Source organism: Papilio machaon, chromosome 21, assembly GCF_912999745.1.
Source record: "Papilio machaon chromosome 21, ilPapMach1.1, whole genome shotgun sequence".
In the NCBI taxonomy this organism is placed as follows: domain Eukaryota; kingdom Metazoa; phylum Arthropoda; class Insecta; order Lepidoptera; family Papilionidae; genus Papilio; species Papilio machaon.
Window position 1 is genome coordinate 1,594,513 of NC_060006.1, and position 16,868 is coordinate 1,611,380.

The 16,868-nt window shown below is 35.2% G+C and overlaps 2 protein-coding genes across 2 annotated transcripts in view; one reads left to right on the forward strand and one right to left on the reverse strand.

The window, feature by feature from the left end:
* The window catches only part of LOC106709879 (flotillin-2), a 179,334-nt gene that overhangs the window by 14,809 nt on the left and 147,657 nt on the right, over positions 1 to 16,868 (reverse strand). The window contains exons 2-3 of the mRNA XM_014501782.2: positions 9,322 to 9,416; positions 8,914 to 9,115 (exon numbers count right to left, since the gene is read on the reverse strand). Of these exons, the coding sequence (XP_014357268.1) occupies positions 8,914 to 9,115; positions 9,322 to 9,416 (297 nt within the window). The remainder of the gene's footprint in view (positions 1 to 8,913; positions 9,116 to 9,321; positions 9,417 to 16,868) is intronic.
* On the forward strand, positions 13,584 to 16,269 carry LOC106709872 (glucose dehydrogenase [FAD, quinone]). Its single transcript, XM_014501769.2, has 4 exons — positions 13,584 to 13,675; positions 14,077 to 14,221; positions 14,469 to 14,639; positions 14,725 to 16,269. The coding sequence occupies exons 1-4, from the start codon at positions 13,607 to 13,609 to the stop codon at positions 16,233 to 16,235; spliced, it is 1,896 nt and encodes a 631-aa protein (XP_014357255.2). The 5' UTR covers positions 13,584 to 13,606; the 3' UTR covers positions 16,236 to 16,269.

The following is a 16,868-nucleotide window of genomic DNA, read 5'->3' on the forward strand; positions in this document are numbered from 1 at the left end:
TCAATTGTCATTTCTTGGCTTTCTGGCGATCCCAACCGCTGGAAACCTTTTGTAGCAAATCGTGTAATAGAAATCATAGAGAATATCAACCACAACCACTGGAACCATGTACAATCACAAGACAATCCCGCAGATCCAGCTTCTCGAGGAATGCTGCTGTCAGCTCTGAAGACATGCGATTTGTGGTGGAATGGTCCAAATTGGTTATCTGAAAAAGATATTAAAATTATTAAACAAGATATAGAACCAACACAATTAGAAATGAAAAATAAATTAATGGATAAAAACAAACCTGAAATTACTTACCTGATTACTGATGAACCTGTAAAAGAAGAAACAACATTAATATCACAATTAGAAAATTTTGATAACTTAAGTGAATTACTCAATACAATTGTATATTGCAAAAGATTTTTAAATTTTAAAAAACATATTAAAGCAAACGCAAAAGAAATCACAGTAAAAGAGGTAGAAGAAGCATTAAAATTTTGTATTAGAAAAGCACAAGAAGAAGAATTTCACGCAGATATTAGTAAGCTAAAGAATAAAAATCAAGTAAGCAAGAAAAGTAAATTAAAGTCACTTAGCCCTTTCTTAGATGAAGAAAATATTCTCAGGGTGGGCGGTCGTCTCAGACACGCAGACCTAGATCAAAACAGAAAGCATCCTATAGTTATTGGAAACACAAACTTTCTTGTTCAATATTTAATAGCAGATGCACATGCCAAAACGCTGCATGGCGGCGCACAATTAATGTTGTGCTATTTACGTTCAAAATACTGGATATTAAGAGTAAAATCACAAGTTAAACAACACGTACACCGTTGTCTAATATGTGCAAGAATAAAAGCAATATCAAGAACGCAATTAATGGGAGACTTACCTAAGCAAAGAGTGCTGCCATCCAGACCTTTTCTGAACACAGGAGTCGATTTTGCCGGTCCTTTTCAAACGCTGATGTGCAAGGGTCGAGGAAACAGAACGACGAAAACATACATAGCAATTTTCATATGCACAGCTACCAAAGCTATCCACATCGAATTAGTGGGCGATCTCACTTCCGAAGCCTTCATAGGTGCCTTTCGACGTTTCGTCTCACGAAGAGGCAAATGCAGTCATTTATGGAGCGACCAAGGAAGAAACTTCGTTGGTGCAGATAAGCAACTGGCCGATGCCTGGAATGAGGCTAAACTACAATTTTCTGGTCATATCGCACAACAACTAGCCACAGAAGGCACTCAATGGCATTTTATTCCAGCTCACAGCCCTCACTTTGGCGGATTGTGGGAGGCTGGTGTCAAGTCTATAAAATATCATTTAAAAAGAATCATTTCAACTCACCTTACGTACGAAGAAATGACAACCGTTTTATGCCAAGTAGAAGCTTGCTTAAATTCACGCCCATTATGTCCAATAGATGACACTGATCCGGATAACCTTACTCCGCTTACACCTGGACACTTTTCAATAGGTGAAGCTCCAATCGTCGTGCCTTCACCAGACCTCAAGGACGTCAAAATTTCACCCTTAGCTCGTTGGCAACACACACAGAAATTAGTACAAGATATTTGGCGGCGCTGGCAAAATGAATATCTGTCAAGACTACAACAACGCCCCAAATGGCTGAAGCTAGAGAAAGAATTTAAGATCGGAGACATTGTACTAATTAAAGATTTCACTCTACCGCCAGGAAAGTGGTCTCTTGGTAGAATTACAGCCAAACATCCAGGAGGAGACGGAATGACCAGAGTCTACAGTGTTTGGAGTAGCAGCGGATCTCATGGTTCGACCGTCAAGAGACCAGCAGTCAATTTATGCCCATTGCCTATCAATTATTAGTTTATTTTTTCTTTAACATTTAATTTTATTAACGTTCTTTCATTTTATTAGTTGATTGCATATTTTGTTTTGTATAACTTAGACAGCTAGAAAAGGACCATCTGTCCTTTTGGTGGGCGGTATGTTGAACGAAACTTGTGACTGACAGATGACATAATACGACAACTGACAGATGACATTAGCACATTTTTAAAGTAACGCAATCGCAACTTTTTTCCCCTTCTTATTGCAACCATTGTTAAAACGTGATTGAAAATTATACATCTTACACATTATAGAAGCATTTTATTCAAAAAGTTCAAGAACCACATTGCATCCCCAACAAAAAGATTGTACGAAAAACATGTATAATTCCGTAACAGTAACACACAAAGCAAGAACTGGCAAGAAGTGAAAAATAACAATTGAAAGTCGATGACATTTTACAATATTAACGAATAAAAAAGAGTATATATATAAAACCTCTTTGACTGGCTCTGGCCAGTCATGTATGAACATAAGTACTTTACTTATTTTGCAGTAATTACATTTTTTGTTAAAGTTAATTTGTGCTTAGTAACAGTTTTAAACGAAGTATATTTTAAACTTATGTTAGTTTTGAAAGTTCACAATTTTTTTGTTATGTAGATATGCAGTTTTCCTTTTGCAATAAATACAACAACAATCGTTAAAATTGTTGTACATTTAATATGTGTCTGGAAATTTTTTAAATAAATATTTTAAATGAAATTAATTCAATTTGTATATTTAACGAAAACCGATATATGATACGAACACATTAAGAATTGTACTATCTTATTATAATAATATTATAAATGCAAATGTTTGGATGGATGGATGTTTGTTAGAAGGTATCTCCAGAACGGCTCATCGGATCTGGATGAAATTTGACATACATGCAGATCATAGTCTGGAAGAACACATAGGCTACTTATTATTATTTTTTTAATTCCGCCCAGACGGAGTCGCGGGCGACAGCTGGTTATTCTATAAACAGGGAAATCACAAGAAACTAAGATTCTCAGAATTTAAGGAAAAAAACACAGATGAAAAAAAACTGTAAATGTCCTACGTTGTTTTTAATTAAAATAATTTTAAGATGAGTTGTTATACAGAAATTACCAACAGAATAATATACCTAATTGTAATTTAATTTGCGGTCATCTAAACGTTCAGAGATGAATTTCGTTTTTTTGCCTTTTGTTGATATTAATGACCGCAGTTAGAATATACTCTGAGGGAGATTGTTGGTGATCCATTTGTGTCCCTTTTTAGATATCTGTTATATTCTCGCAGGTAAAGATTCAAAATAAACTCCAGTCAAACTAAAGCATTCTTAGGCCCTTTGTACACAAGGCAAGGCATCTTTGAAAGCATCGCTGCATCCTTGCGTCGTAAGTATCGAATTGCGCGCGCGTAATATCAACGATACGTGTCTGTGTACGAACCTCAATGGAATTGTATTGCGTAAGTCGCTTAGCAACTAAAACCGTCAGGTTTCGAAAATTAACATCACCTTATGTACGAAGGGCCGAGTATTGCAATCAGCACATATCTGTGAAGAAATTCAAAGATACATGTGAAGTCAACCCGCACTATGCCGGACTATTGACTATTGTCTAGTTATCGTTAACTTAGGTTAGACTACGAGCTTCAAAGTGGAGACGTGTATCTTGTGTACTCATAAAATATATTGGCCATTGAAGATAAACATACATATATTACTTAATTATTCATACTGGAATTGTTTTAGTGAAATATGACGCTATATTTACTTATATTATCTCGGACGCACGCCTTTGACAAATGACGCATTGGTAAGTTCAAATTATGCCGTAAACGTTATAAAAAACAAATGAATGTAAATAAACCATTTATCTATACACTAGCTGTCGCCCGCTACTTGAATTCTCACTAATATTGAATATACGAGATTTAAAGTGTTCCTACAAAATTACTTTGCTATCGTTATTTGATAATAAAGATCCAATTCACGTGAGTCAAATCATTAAATAATTGTTAAATTGACATTAACTTAAATGTTTATACAAACAGAATTAACAACAGACGTTAATAAAAAAGAACGTAAGTAAAACACTGCATCAAATTGCAAGTTAATACTTCTTCTAATTAAGATTAAGAATCTGGAAAATTCTAATAGTTAACACAGTTTTTACAGTGGTAGACTGTCAACATCAGTTGCACGAATTGGCCGGTTCGCCCGGTGAAATACCACGACCACACAGAAGACAGGCGTGAAGTGGAAGTAATTCCGCGTTTCGTCTGATGAGTGTGGTACCGGAGGCCTAATTTTAGTCCTCTTTCCCTTCCCACCCTTTTCTTATATGGAAAGGATGGGAAGGGGAGGTGGATTTGATGGAGGAGGAGATGCATAGGAAAGTTAAATATTCTCGTTTTGTGCGTCCTCCTTCGTCGCTCAATGTTAGGCAACGCATCTGCAATTGCGAATGTCTATGGGCAGCGGTCGCTTCGCCATTTTGAATTCGCGAATTCATGTGCCACCTTGTAATATATATATATAAAAACAGTAATAAATGGCATATTAGAGCAAGAATGAAGAAATAAAATCGCGTGGAATCCTGTATTTTAAGTCCTGTGATTACCAAAATGGTAATTTATGATGGCGGGGAAATAAAGTTTCAACAAAACTAGCAACATTTTAAAACGAATCGGATGAGAAAAACGTTGGTAATCTCTGCTTAAGTAATTGAAAAACTTTAAAATATAAAAAGTAATTCTACCAATTTGTAAAGTTGTAATAAGGATACAATACAATCTTTTCAGTACTTATGTAATTACTAGCTGTCGCCAGTGACTCTGTCCGCGCGGATTAAAAAAAAAAGTATTAAGTAGCCAATGTTGGAACGAAGTTCCTTATCGCGCGTTGTGAAAGGGGGCTAGACGGAAAAAATTCTTACGAAAAGTTGTCACGACACTTTTTGCTATAGTAAGTATGTTAACGACGAATGAGCGTTACTTCACCATGGCAACGACGTGACAATATATAACGAAAATTCATAGAAATAAAATGTACTTCTTGTGAAGACTTAAGTTTTTTATTCATAGAATAAACATTGGTTCCTTCACTAATTAATCGAAAGGAACTTCGTTCCATCCGGGTGTCCCTTGACACCTTTCAAGTTTTTTTTATTCTAGACTATGTTCTACATAAAAAAATTCATCAAGATCCATTGAGCCATTCCGGAGATACCTTCAAACAAACATCCATCCATCCATCCATATAAACTATCGCATTTATAATATTAGTAAGAAAGATTAGATGTTTCGATAGACAGCTTGTCGCCAAACGTCATATTTATTAGGTGTGCAAAGTATAAGATTGAAGCGATTTTAATTTTTTTTTTAAATGCGTGCAGAGCAAAAAATATTATTATCACTGACATTTTTTCTGAAAATACGGAGATAACTAAGAGTTTTTTTTAATGCTTCGACAAAGGAGACATAGCTAAGAGAGCTTGTACGAACGTCCCCTGGTAACATTTCCCAGTAATTACAGTTTCTTGCCCCATAAAGGTTCGTTGCCTACGTGACGGCCCGCACGTAGCTTTGTACCGTTAGCAAAGAAATTTAATTGCGAACATCAAAAGTTACGATGTGTTACTTGAAGTTAACATGAAAAGATATACGTTTAGTTGTTAAAGAAGATTTTAATTAAATGGAGAGAAAAAATTTACAAAAAACAAGCTAAAATCGAATAAACGCATTAACAACTGTCAAAACAAAAATACGTAACAGAAGAAATAACAACAGAATACTAAATATTTTGACAGTAATATATCTACAAATATTCTACTATCCGGTATTGATTCCATATGTGACTTTTTTACGAACGACGACTCGTGTAACGAAACCTGCCTAACCGTGAAGCGTTATTAAAAAATCGCTATTTTTTCTGGTCACTTCATCCACGAATTTATTCCATTAAGAAGTTCTTTTAAAGATAATTTTACACTCAGTACTTGACATATGCATACAAAGCGCATATGGCAGGAAGCTCGCATCCCCCTCTAGTGACGCACCATCGCCCGACGTGTTACTATTAGTTTTACCTAAACAAACATCGGTATATTGTAAACTCAACTAGTAGGGACCACAATATGAGTAAAATGAACGACTTACGGTAGGTTTCTTAAACCAAAATTGTCCGTTTAAAAATATCGTTTTCTCTATTTTGTCAAAAATAATGAAAGGGATGACGATATGTTTTATACAGAGATAGTCTCAGAAACCTAAGGTTAAAGAATTGAAATATGACGACCAAGTTACGAATTACTTGCATAAGAAACTTCGGTCGATATACTAAGTTATAATTTTAGATTTCTTTTGTTCGAGAAATAAACCACCTTACGAGTCATCCTTTTATTAGTGTCACAAAGTGACATTTCAAGTTTGATATTTCCAGGTAAAGACTGGCAAACATATCTGACCCGATGGGCAAGTTAGATTAAATTATGACAGCCCACTAGCGCCCCCGTGGCAAAGTCAAAAAAGTGTTACAAGATCCTTTTCTTAATTTAGTGGTCATTTTACATTTTTTATTTTATACTATACTAGCTTTTACCTGCGACTCCGTCCGCGCGGAATAAAAAATAGAAAACAGGGTAAAAATTAACTATGTCCGTTTCCTGTTTCTAAGCTACCTGCCCACCAATTTTCAGTCAAATAGATTCTGCCGTTCTTCTGTTATAAATAGTGTAACTAACACGACTTTCTTTTATATATATAGATTCTGTGCCTTTGTAGGTTTTACAAATTTTCTGAAAGAACTAACCGCAATACCAGCGCCCCTTTCACCGGGCCACATATCCTTGTTCGACTATAAGTAAACGTAATGAATAAAAGAAATGTCTTTGTTTGCTTTGTTATATTTACCATGAAGTAAAGAGGCCAAGGACTTTTTAGGTTCGCTATGACTCACAAATTGTTACCAATATTGTCCACTATTTCAACATAGTTTCACTTCGTATTGTATACTTTGTACTATGATGGCTACTTAACAAGGATACTGCGTATATTTGTGGTACTAATTTTGGGTCTTAAAAAATATTAAAGTAAACACTACAATAAATTGGCCACAGCTGTCTACATACGACTGTACATATATATTATTTATGTTTCAGTTCCCGGTCTAAATTCCATATCACACTATGCCGTGGTCATTCACATCGCTGAGAAATAATGTTTTCATTCACGTATTGTAATAATTAACGTCATTTCGAAACAAGAAATTAGAAAATTAGACAATCTATTTTGTGCTACGAAATTGACAGCGGATTACATGTCTACAGCCAGACCAGAAATATAAAAGCCATCGCCACATTGCGGAAATAATGGAGTCAACTTCATTTTATAAGGAAGTGAAGCCGATTGTAGCGCTTCCAGTGGGCCTAGCAAGTATATTTGTGACAATCGCCATCGTGTCGAACGCGATAAAATTTGTATTAAAATCTGTGCAGCGCCCCTATCGGGCGTTAAGTATAACAAAAATCATACTAATTCCGAAATGTTTGGCGATACCTAGACGATTGTCATAAATTACAACGATGTTTATATTCGGCTATACAAATACATGATGTCACCCATCTCACTCTTACTCAAAATCTATATATGTAAAAGAAAGTCGTGTTAGTTACACTATTTATAACTCAAGATCGGTCGAACTGAATTAGCTGAAAATTGATGGGGAGGTAGCTTAGAACTAGGAAACGTACATAGGATAGTTTTTACCCCGTTTTCTATTTTTTATTCCGCACGGACGGAGTCGCGGGTAAAAGCTAGTGTATTATAAAATTGAAACGAGACATAAGAATGTTTAATATGTGTGTATTATTTAATTGCCACTATATTGTTAGAATATCGGCAGAGGTCTACAAAGAAGTTAAGGTTTTACTGTTGTTATTATGTGAATGTAACAGCAAATTAAATGAAAAAAACCAAAGTACATATTTGAACTTGAGTTGTAGTCGAAAAGAAACATTTCGTAATTCTGAAGTGGATCATCGACCCACTTGATGCTGTCAAGTGCGACCTCTAGCGGCAGCCATTGTAATTTAGGTCACATACAATCATAAATCTAAACACACTATAATCAAAGAAGGAACTTGTTAACATATCAAAAATATGGGTATAATTAATTGACTTTTTAATTTACTTAGTTCGACGCATAAATAACTTGAAATTATAAAACAGCTTGTTTGGTTCAATAAGGTTCTTAAATCTAGAATCTAGTTTAGATCTATTAGCATTTTGACTTCAATATCACGGTCTCTATACATCGATACTTGTAATGTGAAAAATAAAAACAAAAAAAATTAATTGGGAATAGAACTCAAGACAAGGTACACTAAACTGACTGCTAAGTTTTTGGGGACACGTCACTTAATGACGAGTATTAAAGAGTAAAACGTAGCAATCAATTCTCGTCTCCAACGTTTTGTGTTGACGAGGCCCTTAACAGAAAGTAGGTCTGTTCGTTATGAAAGACATCGCTTGGGAAAATTACCGACACGAATAGCAATTTGTAACTAATTGTGTCGGATAATGCATAAAAGATTTGTGCTTTTTGGAAAGTAACGTTAACCTACAAAGGTAAAGCGTTTTGTATAAGGCAGTGGTCAACTTGTTAGTAGATAATTATTATTGTAACACTTATAATTATCTATTTTCAACTTCAACTTCCGAGACCACCAAGGTTTTAATTCTGTCAAAGTAAAATATCCGATATTAAAGGGCTGAAGTTACTTCCGCTTCCTCTAAGGTCGGTGTCTAATAATCAAAGGTCATACTATAGTAATAGTAACCACTTTATTTAATAACGATAACTGTTATTTTATTTTTGTGAGTAGGTATTGAGAATTAAAAGTGTATAAAAATTTTATCAAATATTTTCGATTTGAAAATTGCACTCGAAACGCATTTAACGCCATCTAGTGACAAATATAAGAACTACAAATATTCCGTTACTAAAATAGTTTATTAATTCACTACTAGATGGCGCTTTTATAAAAATTAATACATGTTGTTATTACTTACCCAGTATAGCTCTCAAATGTCCTTCCAAGGTGTGCAGCACTGTCATTTTGATCTCCTTAACTGACTTGCCGAGGAACTGCTCGCAAGCAGTGGTGAGCAATTCGTCCTCGTTCATGATCTTGCACTGCGCCACTCCGGTGACAGTTAGTGGCACGCCTTGAGCGGTTTCCACGTACTCGCACATGGGATTCAGTGTCATTACCTGACGGAAATAACAGAAGGAACATGACACTGTGACTTAAACCATTTCGTAGGAGTTATTTTAGTTGGCTAGCGGCATCTATAACCCACTGTCAGCACGTAAAGGGTTAACTGTGTAACCATAACACGTAAAGTGGCAAGTATTGAAGGTCCCGATTAGTCTTCTGCCCGACTTATCAACTCAACAGCTATAAATATAAAGCTTACCTCAAGGGAAATTCGTTGTACATCAGTGACCAGCCACCAGGCCCACGCATAGCCGCCTACAATGGTACGCTTCTGAGTTGAACCGAAACAGCTACCTAAAAACAACAAAAAAAAACATAACTTGAGATAGCCTACCTAAAGTTTTTAAATACATAAAATAAATCTATTCTTTAAAATTGCAAATATAATTATTTGAAAGAAACTATCACAGAACAGAAGAAGAACACATTGGCCACTTATTATGTTTTTTTTTAATTCCGCGCAGATGGAGTCACGGGCGTCAGCTAGTTATTACATAAGCCTTGCACCAACAGCTTGCATAGAATGAAACCACTACAATGACGTCAATTACAAGAAAATATGTACGTTTTTGTTGCTGTAGTTAATGTTAATGTTCTGTACTTAGTACACCTTAAAAAATCTATCCTATTTATCAAATTAGACTACGTTTTAAGTTATAGGATATCTGAAAGTAAAATAAGATATTTCTTCAGTATAAGCCATTTTAGTTTGTATTAAAAAGGGCAACGACTTTGGCGTGTTTGTTTTGAAGTCGTTACAAGTTAACAGGTTCTCTTTCTCAATGCACAGACTGTACTTTCACTTTCAAGTTTTTTATTCATGTTATCATTCAATTACGAAGCTTCATATAACCAGGACGTGCTAAAGTTATGTATGTCTATAATTTAGAAAAACCACTTAAGAAACTAGCTGTCGCCCGTGAATTCATCCGAGCGGAATTAAAAATAAAACTTAATTAGTAGCCTATTTACTCTTCTAGACTGTATTCTACATACATGACAAATTTTATCAACATCTGTTTAACTGTTCAGCAGATACCTACAAACAAACATCCATCCATCCATCTAAAGAACAATCTTACTAATATTATAAATGCAAGTATTAAGATGGATGGATGTACGTTTGTGACAAGGTATCTCCGGAACAGCTCAACGGATTTTGATGTTATTTATCACAGACGTAGAACATAATTTGGAAGAACACATGTGACTAACTTATATAGAAACGGCTAAAACACTCACGTATACATATCCGGTGTCGTCACCGACTAGTTTCGAGCTCTTCTTAGGCCCTTTACCCTGATGATATATTATACGTGAGTGTTTTAGCCGTTCCTATATAAGTTAATGATAATGTCTCACGAAAGTTTGAATAATTTAACACATATGACACTTATTATGTTTTTTTTTGAATTCCGTGCGGACGGAGCCGCAGGTGATACATAGTAGGAATATATAAAAAGAAATAAATCGTTATGTGTGACATAGAATAGAACAATAACTTTAACTACATATTATAACTATGGTTACTTAAAAATTCAACACAGCTGTAGTATACCAATAAGGAAAACTTTTTAGTTTCATTTTACTCTTTATTTACTTTCTCTCGAAATGACTTACGAAAAAATAAATTGACAAACGCAACGTAACTTTCTTCTTATCGTTTCTATTAAAATATTCGTAAAAGCTTTATTGAAATACAAATAAACTATGACAAATAATTACGAGTTCCTCAGTCACTCATAAAAAAGACCGTTAAATTACAGTCAGTTTCCACTGCAAAAATAGCTATGCAAAAAAGATATTGTCATTACTTTCAATTTTTTTTTCAGAAAAAAGAATACGACTTTGTAGAGATTTTAAATAGGTGCGATCTATTTTGAACCATTCTTATTTATTACATAAGTAATTTATCTTTAGTAAATTAGCCTACTTGGGATGCAATTATTGGTTGACAGTCAATGTATATAACATTGACTGTCAACCAATAATTAATTAATTAGATTAAAAAAAAAAACTGGTATAAGGTAAATTTGTTTAAGTTAAGACGAATATATTCTTACAAGGTTCTTTTTCTAGTTCAAAACATTTCCATAACCTGTATTAAAATGAGGTCAAAATGACGCATAATCTGGCATTCCTGACCTCCGTCACGCTCGAAGAACCAAACCAAAGAAAGGATTCTCCCACCATTTCTCCGACGGCCAACGTAGTCGCAAACAGTCCGTCGTAGAAAGTAGCCGTTGACAGAACTATTCTCTAACCATACGTAATTTAGTTCTAGAATGTACCGTTTCTTTTAAATAAAGGGCCATTGTTGAGTTTATAAAGTATTTTGTAGACGGCATGGGAAGTGTTACTACTGTTACTTTGTAGATTAGGATCAGCAGTGAAAGTGTTAACAATGTCATACTCATCATTATGAGAGTGCTCACTTGTAAGAGATTGTCAACACTTTGTGTTTTATTATGTAAAGTTTTATATGTTTAAAGGTAAGATTCTTTTCCATTTTGTTATTGATTGTTGTAAATATAAAATGCATCTTATATTAGTTATCGTTAACGTTTATTTCATTTATTTATTAACACTAAAAGACGTAGGTAAATAGTACAGTAAAATCCAATAAAATCTGTCATATTTTGAGCGTATTAAAAGCTCAACTTGATTATCTGTAAATTGACAAGTAGAGCACATTTTTCGGAACTTTAAAAATGTCAACATGCCTGCCTGCCTCGTAAAGAACTTAAAATTAATTTTTAACGTTGACTAAAATAATAGAATTTTTAGTCTTAAAATTTATGGTCACTAAGGCAGAACCCTAACTTAACGTGGACTCCGAGCCCCTCGGTGGGGACGTATACGAGGCTGATAATAAAAGGCAGACCCTTAGGGTACATTTAGTATATCTAAAATACTACTACTACTTGTTTTTTTAACTTAAATAACAAATATATTAAGGCAGAAAATCGATTGTAACAAAACTGTACTTTTTAATTAATGTTTAACGTTATAGCAGTATGATTCAACGTTATATAACACTAGTTATTTTCACCGGAACCGTTTAATATTCTGGATCGTACACGAAGACCGTAAGATATTGTGATGTGTAGTGAAGCGAATTCACTTTCTAAAAATCATGGAAGTTAAGAAAAGTATGCATCACATAAAGAAATTATTCGCACAGTCATCGTCATATACTACGTCAATACAAATAAACCTTCCTCGTCAGCTCATATATGTCCCTACCGAAGGACTCGGGGATTAACCAAAGTTAGGGTGACTAGGCCATAGTGAACCACGCTGGCCCAGTATAACCGATCACCACCAGTCGTATAAAATTCAAAAAATACATTGGACGTATAGATTTCGGTCTGTATGAGATTTTTGGTGTATTTTATGCCCGATAGGGCGCTAAACTAATTTTAATATAATTTTTGTTGATGACGGTACGATGGCGATAATCTCAAATATTTGTACTATGCACACTGTTCGGAAAAACGCTAAGCAACTACGCCACTAACACTCTAAATAAGCCAATTCTTAATTTAAAAAATAGCCTTGAAAATAATGATATAGAATCTATATATATAAAAGAAAGTCGTGTTAGTTTATTACTACTATATTTATATATCTATCTATACACTATTTATAACTCAAGAACAGCTGAATCGATTTGACTGAAAATTGGTGGGCAGGTAGCTTAGAACCAGGAAACGGACATAGGATAATTTATACCCCGTTTTCTATTTTTTATTCCGCGCGGACGGAGTCGCGGGTAAAAGCTAGTAATTATATGAAATAGGAATAGAGTATGATTTCTGTGTACTCATTAGACAAAATTTAAAATAATAATAACTAGTTTACGCAGCTTTACGAAGTTCTGTGGGATATATTTTGTGCAAATGATTTGGTAATTTAAAGACATCATTATAAGGAAAAAAATGCTTTAACATCATAAAGCGTGACAACGATGGGATAAAATATAGTACAGTTTTAAAATAAATATTCAAATACGGTTACTGAATTGTGTGCTACTGGAAATAAACTATAATAATTTCATAAATTTATTATTTGTTACTTGATTTTTTTTTTGGCTTGTTATTTTTACCAAGTGTATGAAAATCCTTTTACAAGTAGGACGGACCGTTATGTCAACGTGTGCCGTCGCCCCAAAGAGTAGTTAGCGGTGAACTTGACTTCGGCATAATACGATGCGAAACACATACCTATTAAAATGTATTCGAAATTACGCATTACCTAGCGTAGGTTTCTGAGACCATAAACTATGGATAAATACATCGTTATTTCTGTCATTATCTTTGACATAAAACAGAGATATTAAATGTTTTACACCGAGATTTTGACTGACATTATTATCATCATCAGCACACTATACGTCCCGACCGAGGGGCTCGGAGTCTATCCTAAGTTAGTGGTGTAATTACATACATTTTTATTATTGTTATAAATGTTTCAGAGAGAAGATGAGTGCGATAATGAACGCGGCCGCAGACGTGATCACCGGCTCGGCCATCGCCACCGCGAGCACTGAGGTAAATTAAACTAATAGATCCTAACAACTCGATATTCTAAATTATTGAGCATACATGTACAAAATGGCGCTTCAACCACTCCAGCAAAGTTTTTTTAAATATCTATCTATGTATGCTCCGTTGGTTTGCCATCAGTCACGACGCAGACAATTTTTGTAAATAAAAAATAAAGTCAACAAAAAAATCAGATTTACTTTCTGAGTCTTATTACCACACTGAGTCATGACATGGTAACATAAAAAGTCTATTAGTATAGATTCATAATTAATCTGTACTAAGCGATTCCCTTAGTGACTGTTAAACGAATCTGGGTGTAGAAATAAATGACGTCACAAGAAGTTTAGTAACCGTATTCTATAATCATCAAAACACCGTGTAATGCTCATGACGTAATCTTTTAGGTGGCATGGTTCATTCCGATGCTGGTGGCTGCAGTGGCATACTACCAATACGACCAGACAGACCCAGAGGGCAGGCCAGCGGACGTGACCAGTGATCACCTGCTGCCAGAATATGATTTTATCATAGTGGGAGCGGGCTCTGCCGGTCAGTAAGTATTTCATACTAAAACGAAACAGGAATCTTAGTATGTCCCATACCTTTTTTGTATAAATATGAACTCATCAGTCGTGTTGGTGGTTAAACAAATCAAGATGCATTCTATAAGTGGACATATGTAGGCCTGATATAAAAAGACAGTCTTTTTCGCGCTTTAGACAAAGTAATAATTATATTAAAACCTTGATTAGTGAATCCTCACAAATTATTAACTTATTATTTCTCTATATTACAGGTGCTGTAGTCGCAAACAGACTTTCCGAGATCGGTCACTGGAAAGTTCTTCTTTTAGAAGCCGGTGGAGATGAGACGGAGATATCGGATGTGCCGCTTCTGGCGGGATACTTGCAACTCAGTAAATTAGACTGGAAGTACAAGACTGAACCACAAGGAACCTCTTGTTTAGGTAAGAGTATAACAAATAAAATTACTGCCTATGTTTACCCATCATTAATTTTCTTTTCATTATTTAATATTCCGATTTATTACAGCAATGGAGGGCGGAAGATGCAATTGGCCGCGAGGAAAAGTCCTCGGAGGTAGTTCGGTACTAAACTATATGCTGTACCTACGAGGAAACAGAAAGGACTATGACAACTGGGAGGCCATGGGAAACAAAGGTTGGAGTTACAAGGACGTATTGTACTATTTTAAAAAATCTGAAGACAACCAAAATCCTTATCTGACTCAAACACCTTATCACAGTACTGGAGGATATTTGACAGTTGCCGAGGCACCGTATCATACGCCGCTAGTATCCAGCTTCATAGAAGGTGGTTTAGAGATGGGATATTTAAATAGAGACATCAACGGTGAGAATCAAACGGGATTTATGGTCGCCCAAGGAACAGTCCGTCGCGGCAGTCGGTGCTCTACAGCAAAGGCTTTTCTCAGACCTGCAAAAGACCGTAACAATTTGCATATCGCCATGCATTCATTTGCCACAAAAGTACTAATAGATCCAAGAACTAAGATAGCTTTTGGTGTCGAATTCGTACGTAATAAAATGGTACAACGCGTCAGAGCTCGCAAGGAAGTCATCCTATCAGCTGGAACGATAAATTCCGCACAACTACTGATGCTATCTGGTATTGGTCCAGCGGAGGAATTAACAAAACATCGTATTCCTATCGTACAAAATCTGAGAGTTGGGAGAAATCTTCAAGACCATATCGGTGCAGGTGGTTTGACATTTATGGTCAATAAGAAGATATCTATAGTGGAACACCGTCTACACACAGTCAGCACATTAATGGAATACGCGGTCTTAGGTAAAGGACCCTTAACTATCATGGGTGGTGTGGAGGGATTAGCTTTTGTGAACACAAAATACGCAAACGCGTCAGATGATTTCCCCGATATAGAATTTCACTTCATATCGGGTTCCACAAATTCAGATGGCGGGGAACAACTACGTAAAGTGCACGGCCTCACTGATGAATTCTATGATGCCGTGTTCCGTCCCATAAATAACATGGACGTGTGGAGCATAATTCCAATGCTGCTACGACCAAAAAGCAAAGGCTTTATACAACTTAGAAGTTCCAGTCCGTACGACTATCCCTACATCTACCCGAACTATTTGACTGAGGAAGAAGATGTTAAAACATTGATAGAGGGTGTTAAGATTGCTGTCGCATTATCGCAAACTAGAGCTTTTCAAAGACACGGATCAGTATTAAACAAACACGTGTTCCCAGCATGTGCAAAAATGCAGAGATATACTGACGAGTACTGGGAATGTATGATCAGGCAGTATACTTGTACAATATACCATCCAGTGGGCACTGCCAAAATGGGACCATTTTGGGACCCAGAAGCTGTCGTTGATAGCGAGCTAAGAGTGTACGGGGTAAAAGGTTTACGTGTCATAGATGGCAGTGTAATGCCTTCTCTAGTTAGCGGCAATACTAATGCTCCGATTATTATGATCGGAGAGAAAGGTAGCGACATGATAAAGCAGTTTTGGCTGCGCAGAAGAATATCAAGGTATTACGCCTGATGTACAAGTTATACATTTAGTATTCAACAGTATTATGTTAAAATTTATTGATGTAAATAATTTATTAAATAGTTTAAGTTATTTATTTTTATGCACTTAGTTTAAGTAAATATGTATAATTCATGTGCGACATCTAATAAATGATAACAAAACGATTTATGTTTCTTTAAATAAACCGTTTATTACCTTTGAAGGTTATCTTTAATATGTTTTTAATATGATTACAGTTAAATGTGTAATACTTTTAAAAGTAAATCGACTTTGTATTCAATTAATAACAATAGTGTAGAGTAATTCAAATTAGAGAAGTCAACGGTCATAACTGCGAATACACATAAATTTTACTAAAATAAAACTAATACGCTCATTTGTATAATAAACTAGCTTTTACCCGCGACTCCGTCCGCGCGGAATAAAAAATAGAAAACGGGGTAAAAATTATCCTATGTTCGTTTCCTGGTTCTAAGCTACCTGCCCACCAATTTTCAATCAAATCGATTCAGCCGTTCTTGAGTTATAAATAGTGTAACTAACACGACTTTCTTTTATATATATATATATAGATATGAAACTGCAGCTAAGCAAAATACTCTTTTCGTTCTATATCTGGGAATTAAACTTCGCGTTTTAAAG